Source organism: Crocuta crocuta, unplaced genomic scaffold, assembly GCF_008692635.1.
Source record: "Crocuta crocuta isolate KB4526 unplaced genomic scaffold, BGI_CrCroc_1.0 scaffold158, whole genome shotgun sequence".
Taxonomy (NCBI): domain Eukaryota; kingdom Metazoa; phylum Chordata; class Mammalia; order Carnivora; family Hyaenidae; genus Crocuta; species Crocuta crocuta.
In genome coordinates, this window is record NW_027532590.1 from 2,851,510 (window position 1) to 2,878,945 (window position 27,436).

Sequence of the window (27,436 nt, forward strand, 5' to 3'; positions counted from 1 at the left end):
GTAGCTTAAGAAAATGGATACTGTTGCCAATCTCAGAAATGGAATAAGAAAGAATCCTTTTTCCTCAAAAAGAGTCACTAGAAATGTCAATTTGGTGCTCCTGGATGGCTCAGTTGGTTAGGCTTCCGACTTCAGATCTGGTCATCATCTCACAGTTCATGAGTTTGAGCCCCATGTTGGGCTCTGTACTGACAGGTCAAAGCCTGAAGCCTGCTTCAGATTCTGTGTCTCCCTCTCTCTCTGCACCTCCTTGACTCACATTCTGTCTCTCAAAAAGGAATAAACATTAAACAAAATTTTTTTAAAGAAAATTTTTTGTACTTCATTGAAATGTTTAAGTTTTAGTAAGACATGCCTGTAGCATTTTCCAGTTTTGTTTTTTCCTCCTGATTAATTAAGCCTGTCAACAAATATTTGTTGATTGCCTGCCACGTCTTGTTCTAGGTGCTGGGCATGTAGTAGCAAATAACACGGAAAAAATTCTGCCTTGGTGGGATTGATATTCTAATGAAACCTGATGAATTAGTTTATATTTTAAAGAACATTGTGAGTTTATTGAACTTTATATAAAAGATCCAAATAGTTATCTATTGCTGCCTTAGTAGCAAAAAAAAACAAAAAAACAAAAAAACAAAAAAAAACAAAAGAAACCCCAAATGAATAACTCAGGGTTAAGTTCCTAGGAGAACACTGTATAAAGGGATGAGGCAAAACAACTTTTTTCTAGATACTGCATCTCTGCAGTGGTAGTTACATACTGTGGTGAATAAAACTAACCCAGCTATGAAGAAAGTGACATGGAAAACACAGAAATTGCAGGATTATTCCGGAAGGTATTGTGACTTTCTCCCGAATATATACGAAAACATACTAAAAGGCAAAAGAAAAGAGCATCCCTTCATTTAGCCTATTAAATAGGTTTTATTCAAAACAGTATCTGAAAAAGCAACTTGCAACTGGCCAAATTTGGGACTTTGAGAATGGGGTAAAATTTCAGGCATTTTGGCTCTAGTTGCAGATGAGAAATCTGAGGTTGGGCAATCATCTCTCCCCATCTCGTATTTCCCCCTTTCTCCATCTGACTTATTATGTATCCTGTTATGCTCCGTGAAGGGGGTCAGGGGGAGTACTGGACATCCATTCTGAAGACTCAGGCTTAAACCCTCTTCTCCAACATTCATCTGAGTACGAACAAGCCACCTTGCTAAGCCTCAGTTTTCTTATCTACAAAATAAGGATACGAATACCAATCTCAGAAGATATAGACGAAGATTAAATGTAATGTATGTGAAAGCGCTTTGAAACAATTAAAACAAGAATTAATGTCATAGTTAATTCCTCCTTAAGGAATGGAAATCAAACTCTGAGGAACACGGAAACTCTTTATATACTAAAGCCTGCCAAATATAATGGTAAGTGGTGGAGCTTTTATTTTGGTCAGTTGTTTCTAACAGACTGTGCCTGTCAGTCTGTGTCACAAATGATACTGTGTAGGAGGCTGCTTGGTCTGCTGCCTACAGGAAGCCATATCAAGCCCAACTTATTTTGATCCCCAGTTACTCACTCTTGCCAGGCTGGTCCCAGATGGAACTTTATAAGGGACGTACTTTCTGTAGATATGACCAACTCTGGAACATGGGACATCAAACATTTCTCCTCCACACATCCAAACCTAAAGAGAGGAAATTTAAAAGTATAATAAGAGAGAACAGTACAATTCATATTAAAAAAGAGAAATTATTAGTAAGATTCATAAACAATCTTAGAAGTGCTCAAAGTCTCTAAATTAATAATTTCTATTTATCATAAATAGTTAACCAAGAAAAAAACACACATTTTTCAAAACCTAGATTCATAAAAATATAGACTCAAAATACTAGTTTAGTAAAGTTTAATTTCCATAGACAGCATCTTGGCATTTTTCCATTCTAGTAGAATTTGTTCGCAAACATTGTGTTGCACTGACATTTAATGCTCAGACATCTTCTTATTTATATAGCTATTTGTTTTGACAATCTTGTAAAATCATTTGAAGAAATAGCATTGGAATTTAAATGTCATTTCAAAATTTTAAAATATAAAAAATGGAATTTTAAGAATAGGGGAATGAATTAAGGAATGCAGACATATCCATACTTTAAGTGACATCTAGATTCTGAAATTTCCAGGAAGGCTCATCTTAAAAATCATTGCTGCATTCTATTTTCCCCTACCCTCTACCTTAGGTACAAAAGACTGGTTATTGATGTGGACTCAGGAAGTATTAAACTCAAGGTATGTGTTAAACTGATGTACTTATACATGGTAACAAAATTTAATGTGTTATTTTTTATCATGACTACCCACTTAGACACACACTTAATCACAGTTTCATATAACAGTGTACTTAACTATTAGAGGACAAATTATGAACACAAAAATCCAGACTTCATATATGCTAGATTTTTAGCTATTTTCATTTCAAGAAAAAGATTAAAAGAGTCAGCTACTATAACATTTAATTTATTTGTCACTTGGTTGCACCACAGTGCCCAGTCACACATTATTCTGGATGTTTCTATGGAGGTGTTTTATTTATTTATTTATTTTGGATGAGATTAACATTTAAGTTGGACTTTGAGCAAAGCATTATATCATCTGTAATGGGGCTGAAACTCATCCAAGGAGTTGAAGACCATAGTGGAACAAAGACTGACCTCCCCCTAGCAAGAAGGAATTCTGCTAGCTGACTGCCTTTGGACTTGAACTGCAGCTCTTCTCTGGGTCTTCAGTCTGCCAGGCTACCTTGCAGATTTTGGACTTCCCATACCTCCTCAATCACATGAACCAGTTCCTTAAAATAAATCTCTCTCTAAATATATCCATATGCTGTTGGCTCTGTTTCTCTGAAGCACCCTGACTAATACAGATACACAGCCTGTCTTGAAGTGTAATATTGAAAGAGAGAAAGAAAGCTGTTTATGTCTTGGCTTACATTTCCTTCCAACTTCTTTCACTAAAAGGAATGACACCCCAAGTGAGACTAGTAAATATACAGTGATTAGGGTGATAGAAGTCCAAGGGCAAAGGCAATTCAGTTATTAAAACAATACTCTGTTGCTCTAAATGAGTTCAAGACTATTCATGGTATCAATTTCAATTTAATGGGATATTTACTGATCTTTTAAATCAAAACATCAGAAGTATGCATAGATGATACGAAGCTGGTAGGGGCAGTGAACATTCTAAACAATAGTACCAACAGCTGGAAAGATGTTGAGAGACTGAAGCTATATTAGATTAAACATAAAAAGGGTAAACATAAGGTCTTTGTATCTAAAAATATCAACCCTTCCAAAATTGGATGGGATGGAAAGAGACTATGTAGCATAAAACAAACATCACCACCATAAAGTGGAGAGTTTGGGGAGTAAGGGTCTGAATCTATCTGTCGGAAGTCTTATGCTAATTTCTAGGTAAATACTTTATATTTCCTTCTAAAAACAATTACCAAAGTGAGATAGGGATGCAAACTGTGTTTTAGAAGAAATAATGAAAAGCACTAGAGGATATGTAGTCTTGATTAGATAAAATTCAGAGAAACCCTTCCCAAAGATTTGAAGATCCTGGTATTTCAAAGAGATGTTCTGTAGCACTTCAAGATCAGATTAATAGCATAGAGCTATAAAAAGACAGATTTCAATGCAGTGGAAAGAAGAACTTTCTAATAGAATGATTAAAGTTAAAATGAGGTTCCTGCATCACTAGATTTGTTGAAATCTGTAGTAGAAGACTCTTTGGAGACAAATCTGTAACTTTGGGTGGACAATTGACCTAGCTGATATTTTAAGATAATCCTAATAAGAAGAGTTAGCATTTATGAGTGAGTACGGTGCCCTTTTTAATTTAATGCTCAAAACTCAGTGACAGACTTTACTATTTTCCCCAACAGTGGTAGTTTAGAGGCGGAGCTACTTGCCCAAAGCCATATAACTGGCTACCTGCAGAATGGAGATTTGGATCCTAGCAGTCTAACTCCATTGGTCATACATTTAATCAATATTCTATCTACAGTCAGCAAACTTTGTCTATAAAAGTCAAAATAAATACTTGGGGCTTTTCAGGTCATATGGTTTCTCTTGGAAAAGCAACCCTAGTATGGTTTGCTATATTTCAATAAAACAGGCAAAAGACCACAGTTTGCTGGCTGCCATTTTTTTAAGTTGCAAAGTCCTTTCAAACACTGAAATTCAGTGATTCTAGGATAGACTTTGTGGGCAATTGTATTTTCCCAAATTGGACACCATATTATCTCCCATTGCACACACTCCTTTACAATGTAACTTTGGTACCCGTCATGTACTGGTGTGATTTTAAATTCACCGTTTATAACTTACGCAAAGTTGTTTTAATCCACTTATTTATGATAAAGACAAAAAAAGAGGCGTTGTTTTAGAGGTAAATTTGTTTTGATATAAGATGAAGTAAACGGTGTCAGGATGTCATCATCTCGTCTGTTCTCACTGAGAAGAGCTCAGTAGTTCATCTTCTGAGGGACTCCACTGGGGGCTTATGAATAAAAGCATATATGGAAGCAACAATGATAGGCAGCATTTTGACTATAAATACAGAGTTTGTGTAGACTGAGAGGTTCTGTTTGGGCAAGGCAACTCTTGGCTCATCTAAAATCGCTCTCTTAAGACCTTGGGGCAATTAGCTCCCACCACAGTAAAGGTGGCCCTTTTACCAGCAGTGGCTAACGCCTTACAGCAGCCCCTCGAAAATCTTCTCACCCATCAACACTGTCACCCTTGTTCCCTAGCAATGTGCTCTAGTAACAAGGGACTTTTAGCTTTTGTGCTGGTTGCTGGATGTCAGCCCAAGGCTGGCTCAGCCATCTCTTCTATAAAGTCACCTCAACTTTATTCCTCTCATGTCCCCTTGCCTAGAACATGTGTGATTACTCTGTCATTGATTTGGAGTAGGCTATTTCTTTATTGACTCATTAAGAGATATTATCCTATATGCTATTTGGCTTGTGAAGTTTCTGCAGTGAACCTGTATTAAATAAATTGCTGGCAAAGACAGCTGAGGTTGTTACCAAGATTTTGGGATTCTTACAGGAGTTGGTCCACTCTAATGAACTTTTATTCCCTGTCTCTTCTGACATCGTAAATCAAATATAGTTGATGTAGTTATCTGAGAGATTATTTCCTTTTATTATTTCTGCATTTTAAAGAGGCAAAATTTGGGAGTAGTATACAAAAGATGAAAGGGTGGGCAATGGAAGGGCAGAGAATATTAAATAGTCCTGTGTATAATCAAGTGTCAGTTTTTTTGTTCAAAGGTAAGCAAGTGTCCAGGCAAAGAAGCCTTCTTATCATATTATCATCTTATCTGGGAGATACTGATTTCTTGGTATGGTATTTATTTCTCATGAAAATAAGGTGGCTTTATTACTCTCATTAGTTGATGGAGGTGACCAATCTCTCCTGCAAGGTTAGGACATGGTGGCAAATGAGGATAAGATGTAGGGACAAGGCCAGGCAATTCCTTACATCTCTGGCCTTATCTATCTATCTATCTATCAATCATCTATCTATTTATCTAGTTATATGGTCTTCTAGAATAGTTACAAAGTAGGTAGAAGTACACAAAATACCTTATGAGAGATTTTGCCAGAGTAAGAATTGCCACAATAGAAAGTTAAATAAATCATCATTACCTTCATTCCTAAGCTATGTCAAAATAACCTATTGGACACACAGGAAGGAAATTCTAACTAAATCTTTTCAGAGGGTCACTGTAATCCAGTTTTTAAAGATATCTACAAAGGTTTTCTAATGATGTGGAAAAAATTACCACAAATGTAATGGCTGAAAACAATACGCATTTGTTATGCTCGGGTCAGAGGTCCATGTGGGCTCAGCTGGGTTCTCTGCTTGGAGTCTCACAAGGCTGAAATCTAACTGGCTGCTGGGCTGAGCCCTTAATTGGACCCTCCAGAGAAGAACCTGCTTCCAGGCTCATTTAGATTATTGGCAGAATTCCGTTCCTTGCAGTTATAGGACTGGGACCCCTATTTTCTTGCTGGCGGAAGACCATGGAAGGCTGTTCTTTGCCCCATGAACCCTCCATGCCAGCAATGGTTAACCTCCGTCACATAGAATAGTCTTTATACTTTAAATCTCTCTGACTTCTTGTGCTCCCAGCTGGAGAAAATTCTGGGCTTCTAAAAGGCTCATGTGATAAGGTTAAACCCATCAGGACCAGAGTTGTATTTTAAAGTGAACTGATTAGTAAACTGAATTACATTTGCCAAATTTCTTTACTCTGTAATGTACCATAATTGGGGGAGTAAAGCAAGGAAAAGGGCCATCTTAGTTCTGCCTGCCACAATTTCCAATGAGTCAAAATTCATGTCTTCCATTGATAGCCTACTCCTATTTTTAAAATTCTCCCCATCAGAAATTTTTCTTTATTGTCAAGTCAAATTCAGGAAACTTCTGCTCAGATTTTTTTCCAGATCAAGACCTGAGCTGAGATCAACAGTTGGATGCTTAACCGACTGAGCCACCCAGGTGTCCCAAAATTTTCTTTTATGCTAAATTTTGTGTTATAGCAACTATAGAATTCTAAAATGTATTTCTCTGTATTGCCACTATGACCACTTACAAATATGAATCTATCATACCTCCTTTTAAAATCTTTCAGTGTTTGTTACTGCTATTAAGGTCAGGTCACTACTACTCTATAAAGTCTCCAAGGCCTTGCATTATCTAGCCCTTGCTTATGGGTCTGTCAGTCACCCTCTCCTGTACCCACTTATCCCCTCTACCCCAACTCCCAACACAAATAAGGAATTAAAAATAGCCCGGATAGAGTATATATGGGGTGGGGGACTCTTTGCACATACTCTCTGTGGGCTTAAAATTTTTTTAAGTTCATTTATTTATTTTGACAGACAAAGAGAGACAGACAGAGAGAGAGAGAGAGACAGAGAGAGAGAACCTGTGGAGGAGGGGCAGAGAGGAGAGGGACAGAGGATCAGAAGTGGGCTGTGTGCTGACCGCAGTGAGCCTGATACGCAGATCGAACTCAGGAACTGTGAGTTCTATTTTTAATTCCTTAAGAAGCACTGAGTTTCCCTCCTCAGGGCTTGATGCCGTAAATTGTTATCTCTAAAGGAATTCTCTCCTCCCTCTTGCCCTTTCCCTTCTTTCCTATCTTTTGCCCATTTTCTATTTATTTTCCAGTTTTCAGCTTCACTGTCACCACCGATCTCCTGGATTTGGTCAGGATTCCTGTTTTATGCTCCCCTTACCATCCTATGCTTCCCTTTCCATGATTCATTGAGTAAGTAAACAAATACGTAGTGAGCATTTACAGTATGCCAGTCTTGTTCTCTGTGCTGGAGCTATAATATGTGACCAATTCAAAATTCTGAACAGTTTCTTTCAAGGAGAGATAGTAACTGCAGCTAAAGGATTTGTGTGTTTGCATAATGGTTTGCTTAGTCTTTGTCTCCCATCACTAGACTATTCAATGACTGTTTTACTATATTACTATTTTACTATATCGCCAGCTACTAGTGAAGGGCTTAGCAGATAATAAATAATAAATATTTATTGAATAGTTGAGTATGATCACCTCTATTTCCATTATCCTTACACTTTTACTTATGCAGGAGCCCTAAAGCCTTTCCAATTTAATGCTGCTTCTTACAAGCTCCGGGCCAACTTGCTTTTCATCATAAACACACCAAGTCAGTTGTCTCTAGTCTTAGACTTTTTTTGTTTCTGTACTATGGACATCACCAAACACTTCCTTAGATTGTTCAATCTTCCAATAACACCGCCTATTTCAGTAGAAGCATGTATATTCTGACAGGCTAGAGAGATGTGTTTAGGTGACAGTGTGACAACATAGTTCTTTAAGAAAGCACAACTGTGTTGGCATTTATCAAATTCTTTATATGTTCTGAAAGATGTGGTTTATATTTTTAAAAGACATTTTCCTGGTAGCATCATGTGATGGTTTCTTAAAAAACAAACCAAAACCATGGCATTGTCAAGCTTAAGTATCTAATTCTTGGAGAAGTGTTTGAAATTTATAAATACTGTGTCTTCCTTTGACAACATAAATATTGTAAAGCGATGTTATTTTACTCATGAATGAGCACGGAGCATTTTCTTCCATAATGTATTTCAAATTGACTGAATAATTGAAGGCTTGCCTTATTTTTTAAAATCACTTTTCACTATCAGTTGCAAACTGGAATGTAGACATAGAGGATGCTAAATTAAGTGGAATCATACAATTATACCAGTCATATGAAATATGAAATTAGGTTCAGTAAGAAATTGATTGTCAGGAGGATAGTAAGAGAGTATTATTATCAGGTATAATGTGAAATTTAATATACTACATGAAGTGGTGATCTAAACTCTCAAAAAAATTGATTTGTCCATTCCATCCAAACCCTGCTATCTCTCTAATCTTATTTCCTACTCTTCTCCCATTCCTCTCTCTGCTCAAGCCATTGTGGCTTCTTTTCTATTCCTCCAACATGCCAGATACCCTCCCACCTTAGGGCATTTGTACTGGTTGTTCCCTCTGTCTGAGATTGTCTTCCAGAACTCCACATGGCTAAATGCCTCCTCTCTTTCAAGTCTGAGCTCTAAATCCTCTTGCCCCAAACACCCTCTTTTCTTGCTCTCTGAGTCTTCATCACTCTACCTCCCCTCATCTTTTTTTTTTTTTAATATTTTTATTTATTTCTAGGAGGGAGAGAGAGAGACAGCGTGAGCAGGGGAGGGTCAGAGAGAGAGGGAGACACAGACTCTGAAACAGGCTCCAGGCTCTGAGCTGGCAGTCAGCACAGAGCCCGATGCGGGGCTCGAACCCACGAACCGCGAGATCATGACCTAAGCGAAAGTCGGACGCCTAACCGATTAAGCCACCCAGGCGCCCCTACCTCCCCTCATCCTAATAGCACTTACAACTTTCTAAGTCAGGAGATAACTCACATAGTATATTGTTACTTGTCTGCCTCTGTTCCTAACAGGCAAGGGTCTTTATGTCTTTTATTGTGTGATAGAGTCTAGGCATCTCGGACAATGCCTGACATATAGCTGGTGCTCTGTATTTCTTGTATAAATAAATTACTGGTTTATTGATACAATGTGAGGTTAATTCCAGACAATTGAGTTATTTAATGATAATCCACCATTTAGCTTCCATTAAAAATAAAAGCTGTGATCTCTTGTATACTTAAATACAAATTTCAAAGTAATAAGCTATCTTGAGCTGATTTTCATTCATATCTAGATTATTATAAAATAAAGAAATGGCTAATGTTAAAAGTACAACATATTATTTACAAATAAGTAATTATATTTCTGGGACTGGGAAATCACTCTCTAATTGTATGGTATGTCTTGGGTGTGCTAAGTTTGAAAACCTTCTTAAGATTAAGTAATCAATCACTTTACTATATATCTAGAAATTAAAATATTAATTGTCAACCCAAAAAGTGTTAATCAAAAAGCACCATGTCTGTCATTAAACTATTCTTCTGGGCTAGATGTAATAAAAACTGTACCTTTGGTTTGACTTGATCTAAGAAAGATATACCCATACATACCATTGCTTTGCTTTATCCCTAGAAAACTTGGATTTTGAGGTTATTCTTTGAGTTCAGAGATCTTTCTTGATCCCTCTTTTCTATTTTTTGATCAGGATATAATAAAAGAAGAAATTGGTAAATGTATCTACAGTCTTTAATGAGGACATGATAGTTTCTAGTCTCAGGGGAAAAGCTCTCCTGTCTTCTTTATTTTTTAAAAAATTTTTAGTGTTTTATTTAAGTCTGAGAGAGAGAGAGAGAGAGAGAGACAGTGTGAGCAGGGGAGGGTCAGAGAGAGAGGGAGACACAGAATCCGAAGCAGGCTCCAGGCTCTGAGCCAGCTGTCAGCACAGAGCTCGATGTGGGGCTCGAACCCATGAACCGTGAGATCATGAACTGAGCCGAAGTCAGACGCTCAACCAGCTGAGCCACCCAGGTGCCCCAAAGCTCTCATTTCTTGAATCATCTGCTTAGGAGTTTTTCAAAGTAAGAAATGCTCAGTTATGTCAGTATGAAAAAGACTGTACCCAAACTATCTTGCACTTAACGAGCTTTTAAGAGGTCTGGTAGGGATAGCAGGCCTTCAGAGGGCACCTTGTTCAGATCCTTGATTTGAAGGTGCAGTGTTCATATATTGCAGTAACACTATGCAGTCTTAAAAACAGTGATTAGGGGGGTGCCGGGGTGGCCCAGTTGGTTAAGCATCAACCAACTGAGTGAAGTGAAGTGTCAAACCAAATCAAACCAAAACAAACAAAAAAACACCCTCTCTTTTTGAATAGTGAGAGTTTAAAAGTCTAAGAGTGCCAAGGGTGCACTTTGAAAAGAGCACATTAGTCAAAAGCTACTTGAATGAACTATCATTACAAAAAAACTTTGGAAAAGCCAAGGTTCTTCTAAGCTTCAGCTGATAGGCAATTCATTTTTTATAAACAGTATTCAATATGAGGAAATTTCATCAAAAATAAGAAACATGAGCCCTCTTAAAGGTTCATAGTGGCATCTGCAGGTTATTTTTATGTTGGGGGAGAAATTGATACACTTTTATGATCTGGAACAGTGGAAAGAACACACACACAGGACTTTGAATTGAGCAGGTTTCCCCCTTTTCTGAGTCTCATTGTCATCTTCTATCCAACTGGGGTCATGTGTTTACTTTGCACAAGATAGTTGTAAGGACTAAGTTAAATAATTCACATAATACCTTTATATGGCCCATAATAGGTGCTCAAGAATGGTGATCACGTGATGTAGTCTACCTCTACTATACACGATATGGTCAACCTTTATTATTCTGGTATTTTGGGTCTCTTTGGGGTGGTCATTGTCTAGACACATATTGATCTCTGTGAGAGGGATCAAGGCATATGACAACATGAAAGTCTGTGAATGCGCATGTATGAGAGAGGTAGAGATTGTATTCTCAATTGTTACTCTCACAGTTTAGAGAAGAAGAGGGTAGTTATGGGTCAGTTTATACTGGCCTGTGTGTTGTAGGTTGTAGGCCCTAATGTAGAGGATACAAAACAAATTCACAGAGTCAGTGTGTATATATACTTTGAGGCTCTCTATGGCATTGTTATTGGGATTTGGGGTTGAGAATTGTAAGGAGAGATTTTTTTGCTTACTTTCTATACAAATGCTTTATGAACTGGGAGGCAAGTTGACTTACTTTATATAGATTTACACATCAGGAGCATTGGAGTGATTAGATAGTATTTCACTTTTCTTGTTAGGGAAAAATGGTGACCAGAAACATGAACAAAACCATGAACAAAATGTCTGTATTAGAAAACAATTTCAATAGGAAGTCAAGTTGACCTTAACACAGGTAGTGAAGGCTGTGTAAATTGTTATATTTTGCTCACTTTACAACCATCTATAAAAGCTAAAATAAAATTAAACAGGGAATTAGGAAAATGCCATCAGACATAAAGGAAGTAACAACTGGAAGGAATTCAGACTTGCCGCTAGGCTTATATCTAATGGACATAAAATTTAACTTGAAAATGCTCTGTTACACCTGAGGTACCTTTTGTCGGGTAATTGAAATGAATCTCAGACTAGCTTGTGAGACATTTAACAGCTGTTTCTGTTTATCTTTGAGTTTCTGAATGAGTTTAGAGTCATTTTAATATTTTCTTTGGAAGATCAATTCTGGGCATGTTGAATTAAAATGGTTATTTTTATGTCATGTAGGCTAAATATTGTAGAGAAAAACCCCCACAGGAACAACTTTAGATATTTTCTTGTGTATCTGAAGGTATAGTGTTTCATAAAAAAGCTTCTGTCACACTTTAGATATAAACTGCAACTATACTTTGAGGTACTTTGCAGGCTCGAAAGTAAGAAGAGTCTTCTAATATACTATCTCATAAAATCAATGAGAAGGTATATAAAATATTTTAGAATCATCTTTGGCATAAAAAGAATTTCTAATAAGCACACTTTATAAGCCTGAATTTATTTCTAACAAAACCATTTGTACAAAGCATCGTCATGATAGTTTATATAGATGTGGCCTAAGGGAAAAGAAGTACATTTCTAAAATGAGGTTCAGTTGTACCTTCTAGGAAGGCAAATAAACTATTTCAAGAGTATAAATTAAACACCCTTGGAGTTTTTTGTATTTTTAGACAACTATGGAGAAAGCGAGAAAGGCTTATTAATTAAAACTATAGGCATTTTGCTGCTGTACTAGATGTAAGTCTTGGGAACCAAGGGTATGGAGATTTACAAGCATGGGCACTGGGGGACGGAGGGACTGGCTTGGGGACAGGCACCTGGGGAGACAAATCTTTGAGCTGTTGGTGTGTCATTATTTTGTAATTTCTCCTAAGGATCCAATCGGTGAGTCATGTAATACACGGAGCATTTGCTGCAGGCAGTGGTATGGTCGCAGCTGGATCAGAGACAAGGCTGGAGGAGTGAGGGGAAGAGGGAAATGAACCTCCCTGTGGTCCAGACCTATGTATGGAAGAGAGGCCAAGACTGAGAACACCTCTGCATGAATTGCAGATTCTCTTTGTTCAAGTGTTTTCTAGTGAACCAGTCTTTGCTTTAGTTCAGAAATGTTGGTCCCTCTGTACCTGAGATTTGTGTCTAGAGTTTGTATTTAAGCAGTTCTAACATCCATGTAAATATATATTCACACATTAATGCGGATTTGGATGTATTTTAAAGGTCTAAAGGTCTTTCCAGCCACCCAATCTCTGCTCACCACTATACCATTAAAACTCTGACTATCCAGTCTAAATCTTCTCCACTAACAGAAAAGCAATGTCAGGGACCTATGAAAGCCCAAAGAGACTATATATGGGTATCCAGTCAGGTATCAGGTTTAATATGGTAGAAATGGGCGGCCTTTAAACAGTGTAGCTCATCCAACCCATCTCTGCACCTAATAGTAAAAATAAAGCTGTTGCGTTATTTTTAAAGGCCATACAACAGTCCACATTGTAACTAGATAATAATTAGTTTCTTATTACACTCAAGTTTTCCTTTTTTTTGGTCATCAATAAAAACAAGATTAAGATAAATATCTTTGCATGTGTGTCATTGAATACATGTGTAAGTCTCACTGTTGGTCATGAGAATAGAAATGAAATTGGGTCAACACTGATGCACATTAAGCATTTTTTGGATTGTCTCTAATTGCTCCCTACAGAGGGCATATAACGTTTCATTACTGTAATTGGCCATGTTTGAGAGTGTCTCTTCTTACACCCTGACTGTGTTGTATTATCAAAGTTTAGATTGTTGCCAATCTAATAGGTGAAAAAGATATCATTATAGTTTTAATTTACATTTTTCTTCTCATAATGGAAGATAAATAACTTTTGATATTTAAGAGCCATTTGTATGTCCTTCCTCTGAGTGGTCCCAATATTTTTATTATTTGGTTTTTGAAAACTGTTTTTTCATATCGATTTGTATTTGATCTGTCTGCATTAAGGGTATTAGTTGCAAATAATTTTGCTCAGATTGCCATTTGTCTCTTGTGTGTTTCTTCCATACAGAATTTTTTAAAAGTTTATTTATTTTGGGAGAGAGAGAAAGAGTGAATGTGAGTGGGGGGGGGGACAGAGAGAGAGAGAGAGACAGAGACAGAGACAGAGAGAGAATCCCAAGTCTCCTTGGTGTTAGCACGGAACTTGATGTAGGACTCAAACACATGAGGGCTGTGAGATCATGACCTGAGCTGGGATCCAGAGTCCCGCGCTTAACCGAATGAACCACCCAGGTGCCAAATTTTCTTTAAAAAAATTTTTTTAATGTTTATTTATTATTGTGACAGAGAGAAACAGAGCATGAGTGGGGGATAGAGGGAGAGAGAGAGAGGGAGACACAGAAACTGAAGCAGGCTCCAGGCTCTGAGCTGTCAGCACAGAGCCCAATGCGGGACTCGAACCCACAAACCGTGAGATCATGACCTGAGCCGAAGTCAGAGGCTTAATCAACTGAGCCACCCAGGTGCCCCCAGGTGCCGAATTTTTATGTGGATGAATTAATCTTTCTTTTCATTGCTTCTAGTGGATTTTTTGTTTTTTAAAAGCACACTACGGAGGCCTTCCCCGTTCCAGTTCTTCCAGGACTTTGTAGTTCTTAAGTATTTTCATATTTATTTATTTATTTATTTATTTATTTATTTATATTTTTTAATTTATTTCTAGGAGAGAGAGAGGGAGATACAGACTCTGAAATAGGCTTCAGGCTCTGAGCTGGCAGTCAGCACAGAGCCCGACGCGGGGCTCGAACCCACGAACCATGACCTAAGCGAAAGTCGGAAAGTCGGACGCTTAACCGACTAAGCCACCCAGGAGCCCCATCATTTTTAATGCTTAAAATGATTTATCTTCTAGAGGCACCTGGGNCCTCCTATACGTGCAAACATATGATATTTGTCCTTCTCTGCCTGACTTATTTCGCTCAGCATAACACCCTCAAGGTCCATCCATGTTGCTACACATGGCCAGATTTCATTGTTTCTCATTGCCATGTAGTATTCCATGGTATAGATTATCTACAAAAGCAGATTGTGGGCTGGATTTAATCCACAGGCCATTGTCAATCTCAGATGTAAGAGAATGTGTAAGAGATTTGTATGTGCTTAATTCTGAATGTGTTTTTTGAATGAATGATATTGGTTAACAGTATAGCTCTTTTTGCAGTATATAGTATATATAATCTTATTATCACATATTACCTTTCATTTTTCTCATGGAAAAATTATTATAAAGATATTTGCAATTTAAGAGTAATTCATAGAGAAAACATATTGAATGTTCAAATGTAAGTGACAAGGGAAAATAGAAAAAGTTCTGTATAATACAAATTTTTAACAAATAAAAATATGTAAATAATTCAAAAAAAAATTATTTATCTTCTTGAGATCTATTTTTGTATGAAGTGTGATATAGGGATCTAGCTTAAATTTTTTTTTCTCCAGAGGAGTAGTTGTCCTATATTATTTACTTAGAAATCAACCATCTTCCTCTTGATTTGAAATGTTAAGCCTATCTTATACTAGATTCCCATATTTATCTGAATTTATTTAAATTCTATGCCAAAGGTATCCCTGTCTATTCATGCAAATTTTATTATGTATTTTATAATCAGCTATGATTAACCCTCTATGATTGCTCCCCCAGAACTTTTCTCATTATTCTATTGATATGTTTTGACTTATAAAGTAGAAGAACTGTGTCTAGTCCAATAAAATTCATGTTATCACTTTTCCTGAGATTAAATTTATAAGCATGCTTGGGGAGAATTATCTTCTTTATGAATTTTCATGTATTTGTGTCTTTATGTCTCTCAGCAGCCTTATAATCTTTCTTCATCAGGACTAGGACTTTCTTAAGCTTATTCCTAGCTGCTTTTTCCCTGTACTATTGTAAGTGGTATCTTCTTTTGGGGTTGTTTGTATATGTAAAAGCTACTGTTTTTTCTATATTTACACACACACACACACACACACACATTTTACCCAGGCAACTTACTAAATTTCTTATTGTTGATAGTATTTTCCCTGTTGATTTCCCTTGCATTGTTCAGGTAGGTATAGGGTACTATTATCTGTACTTAATGAAAAATTTCACTCCTCTTTTCCAATTTTTATATCTCTTTTATCATTTCTTATCTAATGGGATTGCCTACTATCTCTAGAATAATATTAAATGACATTAAATAGTAATTTAATTCCTAGAGGGTTCCCTTTAAGCTAGTTGATGGTTTTTGAGTTGAGAGACATACATTTTACAAATATATATTTATATTTAATCTTACTAAGGATTAAGTATTTTGCTCAAATGTGGAATGCAAAAGTTTATCAAGTTCCTCTATATTACTTATGGAGATGACTATCACCGTTAAAATTTACTCTTAAGGTGATTATGTGAATACATATCTCAATTGAAACACATCCATCAAAGATACACTTATTTTAGTGTATTAATCTTGAATAGGTAGTCCATTGTGTCGGTATTTATTATTATTTTTTAATGTTAATATTTACAAGTAAAATATGTGTACTACTCTATCATTTTATGCTATCTTTGTCAGAATTTGTTATAAACATTATGCTATCAATATTATATATTAATTTAATAACCTATTGGAAAGATTTCTTTCTTTCCTAATATTGAAGAACAATTTTTGAAAAACATTGCAGTATGCATTCTTTAAAGATTTGTAAGGAACTGATAGCATTTGGTTCTTTATTTTTTGGTGCAGATAGCCTTTCGAAATTTTCTCTATTTCTTCTGTGGTCATTGGGCAGCATGATAGGCAGAATTCTGAGATGCTCCCTGCCGCCCCCTCCCCACCAAATCCCACACCATAGTATACATGCCCTTGTATAATCTCCTTGCTTTGTGTGTGCCAGAAACTCTGAATATGACGGATTTCACATCTGCAATTAGGTGACACCAAGTGACAAAGGCGAAGGGATTTTGCAGACATGATTATTGTCCCAATTTAGTTGATCTTGAGTTAATCAAAGGGAGATTTTTCTGGGAGGGTCAAACCTAACAGGTGAGTCCTAAAAAGAGACTCAGCTCTACCTGAAGGAAGGGATAGGAAGATTTGAAATAGGAGAGACATTCTACCAGTGGTCTTAAGGAAGTAGGCTACCATGCTGTGAGAGGGCCAAAGAGGGATCCAAATAGCGAGGACCGGAAAGTGGTATCCAGATGGAAGTCAGTACAGTGGGGAGTTCAGCCCCACAACCACAAAGAAACGGATTCTGCCGACAACCTGAGGGAACCTGAACCCGATCTTTTCCTAGCTGAGCCTGTGAATAAGATAGAGCTGGCTCAAAATTTGATTTCAGCCTTGTGAGATCCTTAGCAGAGGCTCCGCTAAAAGATGTTGGACTACCAACCTAGAGACTGTGAGAAAATCTTGTGTTGTTTTAAGCCACCAAGTTTGTGGTGATTTGTATGTAGCAACAGAAAAGGGATATAGTCAGTTCAGACTGTTTTTTCTTTATGGACGTCAGTTTTGTCATTTATATTTTCTTAAAAATCAATCATTTCATTCACAATCTTAACCTTATTTGTATAGAATTGAGCAGACTAATCTCTTAGAATTATTTAATTTTTTTCTAAATTCCCATTATTGTTTCTTTGTGTATTAGTGTTTTCTTTCTTTTTTCATGACAAGTTTTTTTTAAATGACCTTTTGCTAATTAATTGATCTCTCTCCCAGCTGTAACTTCCTTAATTATTTATTTTTGGCTATAAAGAACTAGCTCTTGCACTACCAGTTTTTAGTTTTCTAAATCATTAATTTCTCATTACATTTATTAATCTTTTATCTTCATTTCCTTAAGTTTATTTCATTATTAATTTGCAAACTGAATTTAGATATTTAATTTATGTTTATTCTTTTTATGTTGATATAAAAACTTAAGGATCCAATTTTTCTTCTTTAAAACAAATTAATTATATTGAGAGAGAAAGAGATGGGGGAGGTCAGAGAGAGAGAGAGAGAGAGAAAGAGAGAATCCCAAAATTCCAAGCAGGTCCTAGAGTGTCAGTGCAGAGACCAGCTTGGGTCTCAAACCCACAAACTGTGAGATCATGACCTGAACTGAAGTTGGAAGCTCAACTGACTGAGCCACCCAGGCGCCCCAATGATCCAATTTCTCTTCTGATCACTGCTTTAGTTGTGTCCCCCACGTTTTGATACATGGTATTCTGGTTTGAACCTTTTTCCTAATATGAGAACTAATATGAGCTCCTATACCTTCCATATAATTTCACTCTATTACTTTTTAACTTTGTTGATTTTAATTCTGCTTTGTTCCTTTTTCTCACCTCTCTCCCCCATGCCTGTCTATGTTTTCAGCATCCTCCTTCTCCTATGTGTTGCTTTCAGTATGACCTTTATTTTGGTGATGATTTTCTCTTTCTTTTTCATGTTATCCTGACTGCTGCTATTTTTTTCCATCTCTTTCTCTTACCTTTTGTTGTTTAGCCTAATCTCATAAAGTTCAGCATTTCATATTGCTTTGCAGAGTCAATAGCTTCGTTAACATTAAAAAAACTTTTGTAACAGTGTAGAGCAACATTACTTTGGTGACTGTTTTTCATCATTTCTGGTCCTTTCTTTTTTTTTCTTTCCTGTAATATTTTTATGTGCTGTTTCTTTAAAAATTATCAATACCTATCTTTGAATAGAGAGAATTCTTACCAATTAGAGTAGGTATTCACTTTACAACACAGCACTTGTGTGTGAGTGAATTAGTTTAGCCTATATTTGTCAGCATCCAGGAGGACCTGGCTGCTGCAAGGTTGCTCATCATACCGAGTATCTTCCCTCCATCCTGCCTCAGTAACAGCTTGTTTCCTGCAAAGATGGCTTGTCTGTCTAATACCTCTTTTAGAACTGTGCCCAACATCCTATTTGTGCTTCTCTTCTGTGTCAAATTCAATCCAGGGGAGCTCTGGTCACCAGCAATCACACCTGTTGCTATTGTTTCAAATAAATGCTGTCAGTTCTCCCTCTTAGGAGGTCCCCATTACTTTGCGGCATTGAGATCTGCTGGCTTCAAGTGAGATGTGCAGCTGTGGTCATTCTACATCTTCCCATGCTTTTGTTTTCCCACCATATAGTTCACCTTTACTGCATATGATAACCTTCCTCATGCATTGTGGTTTGGGGTCAGATAGCTGATCATTTGTCAGGGATAAACTTAGTATTTTGTTTCCATTTCTTGTTCTCCTTTTTTGAGTGATCTCAAAGAGAAGATCTTTCTTTTTTATTTTGAAACCATAAATCTATTTTAATTATACAACATTCAATTGTTGAACTGTAAGTTTACTCAATTTTTTTTTGGATGACTATATACCATGTGGGGAAACATTATATTTAGCTAGTTTTGTAGGGCTATTAATTTTGATTGTCTAAGTACAAATAAATAAAATTCATGTTTGTTTGAGAAGCTCTATAATGATGTTAAGCTCTAGGATATATGGTTTACTGAGCTATAACAATTCTAAATTAATGGCTGTCATCTTGTTTGAGTAAAGAACTGAATGGTTTATACTCAATGATTAGTCTCTATTGTGTATATTCAATTCTTATTGAATAACCACTGCATTTTGAAGATAGAAAAAATTAAATTTTACATTAAATCTTAACAAGAATTGTCAGCCCTCATATTTAATAAAAATCAGATAGGAAGAACCTGCATTTCCTTATTAAAGGGGTTTCAGAGAATGACAGTAGCCACTTTTTTTTTTAACCAATGACATAAAGTCTTCAATTTTTTAGTTAAGAGAAATTAGGCTAATGGTTTTGAGAGCAAGCCTGAATTCTAATTCTTGCTTTGATATTAACTAGGCAATGGCCTGTTTTGGCAATTACGAAATAGAAGTTATATTTTTACCTTACATTAGTACTGAATAGGATAAGAAATTAAATTCAATGACCTTTAAGTGCTAACTCATTACTTTTTCTTGTTAAGGGGCCAAGTAATACTTTCTATCATCGTAGGAAGAATATAGAATGCCCAGAACTTTGGAACAGAGATAGCTCCATGTAAAGTTTTTACAACTCACAAAGGGATTAAAAAACCCCACACAACCCCCCAGATGCCATCTATTAAAATCACAGACATACTGTAGTACTCTAAACTGTATATATTTGCTTGCATGCAGCAGGATTGTAACTTGAAGCATTTGTTTTGTTGCGCTCAATGTGTTTTCTTTTTTCTATTTTTACTTCAGGAGCATTTTCTTCCCTAGTCACACCAAAGTAGAAACAAAGAATTAAAGAAACCCCAGAGGCTTATTTTAGGACTGATTTCCCCCCCTACTTTACAGAGACTACACAAGACTGGGTCTGGGGGAGGGAAAAGAAGTGACAATTAAAAAAAAAACCCAGGAGAGGGGACAGCTCTGTAGGAGCAGGGTGCAGAGTGTAAGAACTCATCACTGCAAGCCGTTGCCATTCAGCATCCTTGGGCAGCCATCCTTAGGTCGGGGGACTGGGACACCTGGGTGCGGGTGAAGACTAGAAGGAAGAATCTTACCTTAGACCCGAACTGAATGAGTGAGCAAGTTACCTCTGGTCAAAGGTAGAAGCACACCTACCTCTGCTGCATGAGCTTTTCTCTTATTAGACTGAAAATTTTTGACAGCAAGGACTGAATTTCTGTTTAGTCAACTCAATGTATTAACCTCCACTCTCTATTCCTTCTACAAATGTATTAAATGGTGTTCCTATTATGGCGAGGCTGCATGGAATAGAGGTTATGCTGAATGCACCTGGAATCTCCTGCTCTCAACAGTTAAGTTACATGCTTACCTACAAGGCAGCATTTTTCTTTCCAAACGTGATTATGCTAGTTCAAAAAATTGTAATTGCGTAATTTCATGAAATACCACTTAAACTGATGAAATATGGCTCTGAAAACAGGAAGAATTGTTGTTCATGCCAAAACGAATTTGAGGAGTTTGGAAGGATTGAGTTGTTATTTAAAAAATTTGCTGTCAAATTAGGTATGGACGAAATAACAATAAAAGATTGGGCAAAATCAAGAGAAATTTAAAAAAATTTTGGGGGCGCCTGGGTGGCTCAGTTGGTTAAGTGTCCGACTAGCTCAGGTCATGATCTCACGGTTCATAGGTGTGAGCCCCGCATGACAGCTAGCTCAGAGCCTGGAGCCTGTTTCAGATTCTGTGTCTCCCTCTCTCTCTGACCCTCTCCTGCTCACACGGTCTCTCTCTCTCTCTCTCTGTCTCAGAAATAAATAAAACATTAAAAAAAGTTCTTTAAAAAAGATTCTGTTACCATATTAAGATGGCTTCCAAGAGCTTTAAGGTCTCACTCCACTGGAATGAAGCCAAACTGGAACTCACAGCAAATGCAATATGGGTGTGGTTCTTGGACCTCTACTTTTACTCCAATCTATGCACCCGAATGCAGAAGGAGAAGCTTTGGCCTCTCTTGCATTAGAACCCTGGCAAATAAATATGCATTTATATGTTTCACTTTAGAGGGAATTTTTATAAGTTTTTTAAAGTTTATTTATTTGTTTTGAGACAGAGAGAAAGCACGAGCAGCGGAGGGGCAGAGGGGTGGGAGGGGGGAGAGCAAGAATCCTAAGCAAGCTCTGCAATGGCAGCACAGAGCCTGATGCGGGGCTTGAAACCATGAACTCATGGCAGAGTCAAAGTGGGAAGCTTAACCAACCAAGCCATCCAGGCGCCCCTAGAGGGAATTTTAAATGTTGCTGTCTGTGCTTTCTTGCTCTAATAGATGTTTATTTTTCAGGGAAGAAATACTCATTTCAGTTGTACTTGATCCAATGACTTCTACTGGGCTACCTTTGCCTTTTTCCGCAGAATCTAGCTTGCTAGGTACACAGACTCATGTTGGAGGTTGCTGATTAATATTTTTAGAGGGAATAAGCTAATATCTCAGGAACAGAATAAAGCCTGACTGGTTAGTTAAAATCTCTGTAATAAATTGGGGTAGAAATGGACATATGAGTTTCTTCTGGAAAAGAAAGAAAAACACTAGTTAAGTTGGTTTACTGTGTAGATTCAGACAGGTGAGGCAGATAATTGATGGGAACTCTCATGGTTTATGATTCAGTACATTCATTTGATTTGTGTGGTAATTAGCAGGAACTGAATTTTTAGGAGAGGAAAATAAAGCAACTTGGGGAACAAAAGAAAGTGAATATAGGTTGAAAGAGGAGAAAGAATACAGCACAGGAGGCTAGCGAATAAGCTATTGCATATGTCCTGAATTATTACTGTGATATGGAAATAAAATATATTCCGAATAATACCGATGATGAGTAACTGGGGTGAGTTAATTTTCCAGGCAGCTACTGGAGAGTAAGCTCCACCAGAATATGAATCTTCTCACATTTATCTTTGCATCTCAAGAGGTTAGCCCAGAAGTGGCACATTATAATTAATAAATAAATGTCCGTTGAATGAATTAAGGACTGAAAAGGGCTGAAAGGCTATGAGACGAATAATATCCTTAAACGTCGGAATCTTACACTCCACACACAGGAAGGATGACAGCCCATAACAAAGGTGATTGTGTGGCATGTTGTCCCTAAAGAGTGGCTTTGAAGTGGGCTTAGGGGTTCCTGGGTTTGTTAGATTCGTTCTAGGACATAGGGTAGCCATGGTCACCTCACCTGGAGGCTTGCATGTCTCTGCAGAGCCGAGGCTGGTGGCCAAGGGTTTGACCCAGACTACAGGTGCCCAAGAAATACTGGGTCAATGTAGGGCCATGTTGATAAGCCCCTGGGGGTGGAAAAGGGCAGCCAAAACCAAATTCAACGCTCTTCTACTTGGTTCTAAGCGTTATACCTCATGCCAGAGAATGAGGTGAAATGGAGCCTCTGAGCTTCATCTTAGATTTCTTGTGGGTGCCTAGTTCATGTGTGCTGCTCAGTTTTATTTTCTGAAAAGAGTTGCCTGGAGTTGAAGGGCAGATATTTTGAAAACGCTAACATTAGGACTTTTATCTTTGGGGAATGGATGTAAAAATTGAAAAATCAGAGACTCAGTGGTTTACTATTAGTTCAATAACTTAAATGGTAGATGACATTTAAAGATGTGGGTTATCTCGTTTAGGCCACACTGTGCAGTCTGTTTTGGTTTCCTCTTTGTTTCGAGGTGCAATGCCAAATTGAGTACCTGGAGCAAGGCCTGGAATAAATTAGATGCTCAATAAAAGCTTGTTGAATGACTGACTGAATGCTGCTTTCTCCTCCCTCGCAGCTGGCTCACCTAGTAACGTTTGAAAGACAGCTGGATAATTCTGAGCCACGCAGGAGTTCAGATTTGTACTGAAAGAGACTGAAGACTGGGCAGACAGATCATTCCTTTAGGGAGGTCTTTTCCTCAACTGCCTCCTGAAAATTACACTTGTGTTGGCTTTTACGTTATGGCATGAAATCCACTCATCAAATCAGATGTTAGAAAAAGGAAGGAGATTTCAGAGACAGAAAATTGAGGAGCGCTCTTAACCAAAGGCTGTTTGACCAAAAACTAAGCCCTTAATATGAAGCAGAGTTTTCAAGAAACAGTTTATTTAGTGATAAAGCCTTGTCATAAACTGTGGTTAAATGATTCTTTGGTTAAGGAGTAAACAGCAAGCAATGATGCCTGATGATGACCATAGGTAGAAATCTTTTGAATCAGAGCCTTTGAATCTACACTGAAAACAATTTCTTTATTATGGTGTGAGATAGACCAGTAAACTCTTAGTGATCCATACATACTTCCCAAATCTCAAATGCTGGCCGGTGTAAATCTTACAGTGTTTTACCCTGTATAATTAATCATAATTTATGGAATATATCCCAGAATGCAGATGTTTGCTTTTTCTTTTCTTTTTAATACCATTTCACAGAGCTATGTGTGTACAATTCTTTTGATTCCTTTCACGTGGAGAAAATGCTTCTTGCTTTAATGCAAATTCTACCAAAGCCTGTTTAAGTTTGTCCCCCTCATGTTACAAATACTAATAGGGAGGGACAGGAACCCCAAGGTCAGCACACAAGAGCAAGAAGAATGAAGGGATATGTCTGAAATAGGACCCTGTAAGAAATAGCTGTTGCCAAAGAATCTGTCATTCCTACCAGGCAACCTGGGGCAATTTAGTCCTGAACTTCCACTGCTGTTGCTATGGTTTCTAGACAAAGACGACAGGACTGCATTCCAATTATATCCTTCAGAATGACAGATAACTGAAAAGTAGGAAATGGGGTAATAAAATCTAGGTCACCCAGAAGAGGTGTGATAGACCCAAGTGGTATAGAAACGAAAGATGCAAGTTTATGTTTGTTTTAAAAAATGCTTTTGTGATTTAGAATGCAAATGTGTATTAAGCAAATCCTCCAGACTTTCCATAGGAATATTATCCACCATCCAGCTCATTATCCACAGCCAGATATCTCCCGCTTCATGGGAATGTTCCTAATAACATTTTAAACTTAAAGAATCCTAATAACATTTTAAACTTAAACAGCATTTAATAGAAAGAAATCTTTTTTTTTTTTTAAATATTTTTATTTATTTCTAGGAGAGAGAGAGACAGGGTGAGCAGGGGAGGGTCAGAGAGAGAGGGAGATACAGACTCTGAAATAGGCTCCAGGCTCTGAGCTGGCAGTCAGCACAGAGCCCGACGCAGGGCTCGAACCCACGAACCGTGAGATCATGACCTAAGCGAAAGTCGGACGCTTAAACGACTAAGCCACCCAGACGCCCCTAGAAAGAAATCTTGAACAGTGAAAAGTAAAAATTATCCCTTGAATTCTGAAGATACTGCAGATACAGCAATGCCATTTTTTCCCTTAATGTTGGGATCAAATGTAATATTCAGTTATTCCAGCTGAAGGTATTATTGCAAACTTTGCACGTAGCTTTGAGCCATGTCTGATAATCAGTATTATTTCGCCAGGGTCAGCAGTAAGTTTACTGTCATGCTATTGACTATAATGAAGATACTCGCCTTTTCACTGAGAGGAAATTAGTTAGAAATGAAAAGGTTCACAGTGAGCTCTTGGATGAGACTACTGGTAGGCCTTGTTCTGTATTCTCTGCAGTTAGCAGAAATGGAGCATTTTAATTCCAAAGCAGCATAGGCAATGTACATAATCTTTCGAGCTTAAAACAATTTGTCATCTAAAATCTTTAAAACGTTAGGGGTGTCTGGGTGGCTCAGTCAGTTAAACATCAGACTCTATTTTGGGCTGGATCATGATCTCAGGGTGGTGGGCTCAAGCCCCACATCAGGCTGTGCATTGAGCGTGGAACCTGCTTCAGATTCTCTCTCCCCTTTCTCTCTCTGCCTCTTTCTCCAGCTTGGGCTCTCTCTCTCTCTCTCTCAAAATAAATTAATATTAAAAAATCTTTAGAACATTAAGTCTCAGTTTCTTTCATTTTTATTTGAAGTTTATTTATCTTGAGAGGGAGAGAGTGTACACGCACATGCACGCACATGACGGGCTCAGGGAGAGAAAGAATCCCAAGCAGGCTCCACACTCCATGTCAGCATGGAGCCTGATGGGGTCTCAAACTCACAAACCCATGAGACCAAGACCTAAGCTGAAATCAAGAGCCAGTTGCTTAACCAACTGGGTCACCCAGGAGCCCCAGTTTCTTTTTTTGCAAAATGGAATAACACCAACCGCTTAGAGCTGTGACTTTAAATTGGATAATGTATATAAAGCATTTAGCTCAGCATCTGTCGCATACCATTAAGTAAATGGAGCAGGTACTATTTCTATCACTACTACTACTCTTATACTACCTTATGCCATATACACTGTGATAAGTGTGCAGCTATTACCATAGCAGAGAAACAAACAAAATTGGTAAATTGAAGGACTTAATACTACATATCTACAAAAAAGTCTTTAAAAAGTACCTCAGATATGAAATTAGATGGGTTTGAAAGATGGTGAAGAAAAGCACGAATTTACTAAATTGTGTCTCAAGGATTACTGCCAGCAGAGTGAGATGGAAACTTCTAGATGTCCTGAAGCCTCCTGTTTCTCTTTAGGGATATTTATTTTCTGACGCTTTGAGGACAATGCAACATTTTCGTTAACATGTTGAAGATAGCCATTACAGTTTTATAAAGATCAGTTTTATCATTTTCTTTCTATGCATAAATTCAGAGTTTGGCTGGATTCCTAAGCCTGACTTTTACATATTCAGGATACATTTTTTTTTCTTAGCTAGAATTGGTTTGATTTTCTAATGGAAGTAATTAGAAAAAAATGATTTATTTAGTATGAGATTTCTGTATGATAAACCTTACAAAATCAATCTATCTTCTGTATAAATAATGACAACGCTAAAGAAAAAAAGGAAATGGAGTCTTTCCTTAAAGAGACTGCTTTAAAAAAAATATCTTGGTCGTTCAGAGTCCAGCTTTTCACACAGTTTATTTTGCTTTGCTCTTCTGCTCTTCATGTGTTGTGGCAAAAGTTTTTCATTCACAAACCCTGAAATTTGCATTCTATCATATGCATGTACATATATGTTATAAAGTGTATAATTTTGCTGAGCATTTATGGTTAAAGCAAGTAGAGACCCGGGCAGTTTCAGAGAAAAATAAGTAAAAAATTCACCTATTATGGAATTCTATGAAGAAGAGCCTTAATTTATGATTCATATTTTTCAGTTACTCTTCTGTTACTGAAATTTTGGAATAACTGGTTATGATCAAAATATGAACCATTATTTCTAAAATAAATACAAAGGGCAAACACTCCAATAATCCAATTTCTTTTGTTTTAATTCTTTGATCCGTATCGATCTGTGCAAGGGTTGCATTGTCAGTGGAGCAGCCTGTCGATGGGCACACCAATTTTCCTGCCTGCAAATGGGATTTTGAGTGATTTCTTTTATGGCATGGTTACATCTCACCGAAACATCAGAGGGTAGCAGCTCTTCCCATCCCAAAGCTGACTTGGAAAGGTGACATATCTGTTTTCGTTTTTATCTTACAATATAGGTCACGAAACAGAATGATGACACTTTATGGGAATCATCAAAATTATGTAGACATAGTGTGAAGAGGTTCTTGGCAACTTACCTTAAAAGAGATTTCGTACTGTTCTCCTCCCCAGATTTCTAAACCTGGATCATAGCCGCCCAATTCCCAAAACCATTTTCGATCCACAGCAAAGAGACCTCCAGCCATAACGGGAGACCTATGAAATGAAAAAGATAATCTTTAAAGGACTAGGAATATTTGCTTGTTAAAAAATAAAAACAAACTTCAAGATACGCTTCAGCGGCCTCGTGCATGACACTTTACAGCCCTGGTTTTCTGTCAGTGGATCTAGGGTTCTTACTGGGTCTCTAGTTGCTCTTGGAATCCTTATGAGCTTTAAGTTTTGCGCTTCAGGCTCTAATGCAATTGATGCCCTGTAGAGCCATATTTGTTCCATATATTTGTCATTAGAGAGAAATACATGACTGCTAGTGAATGATATATAGAGAAATATCGCTTAATTTTATGGCCTTTCCTTAAATGCAAGGAGTCTTGTACCATCAGACGGAAAACACTGTTATAGACAATAGCTTAAATTCAATCTTTCCGTATGCATTCACCAAGAATTTACCATTAACAGGTCATGTCCATTTTACAGACTATGAGATGATTAGTAGAATAAATAAACCAACCACAATTAGTTATTTAATTAAGATGCCAAAGGTGGAATTTAAACAGGTCTTTTCAGGATGAATGAGTTAAGCATCTGACTCCTGATTTAGGCTCAGGTCATGATCTCGTGGTTCATGAAATTGAGCCTTGCTTCGGTAAATAAATAAT

The 27,436-nt window shown here is 37.2% G+C and overlaps 1 protein-coding gene across 1 annotated transcript in view; it reads right to left on the bottom strand.

Annotated features, from left to right (window-relative positions):
• Nucleotides 1-27,436, bottom strand: part of GALNTL6 (polypeptide N-acetylgalactosaminyltransferase like 6) — a 1,147,170-nt gene that overhangs the window by 94,710 nt on the left and 1,025,024 nt on the right. Inside the window, exons 13-14 of the mRNA XM_077779662.1 lie at nucleotides 26,696-26,813; nucleotides 1,565-1,672 (exon numbers count right to left, since the gene is read on the bottom strand). Of these exons, the coding sequence (XP_077635788.1) occupies nucleotides 1,565-1,672; nucleotides 26,696-26,813 (226 nt within the window). The remainder of the gene's footprint in view (nucleotides 1-1,564; nucleotides 1,673-26,695; nucleotides 26,814-27,436) is intronic.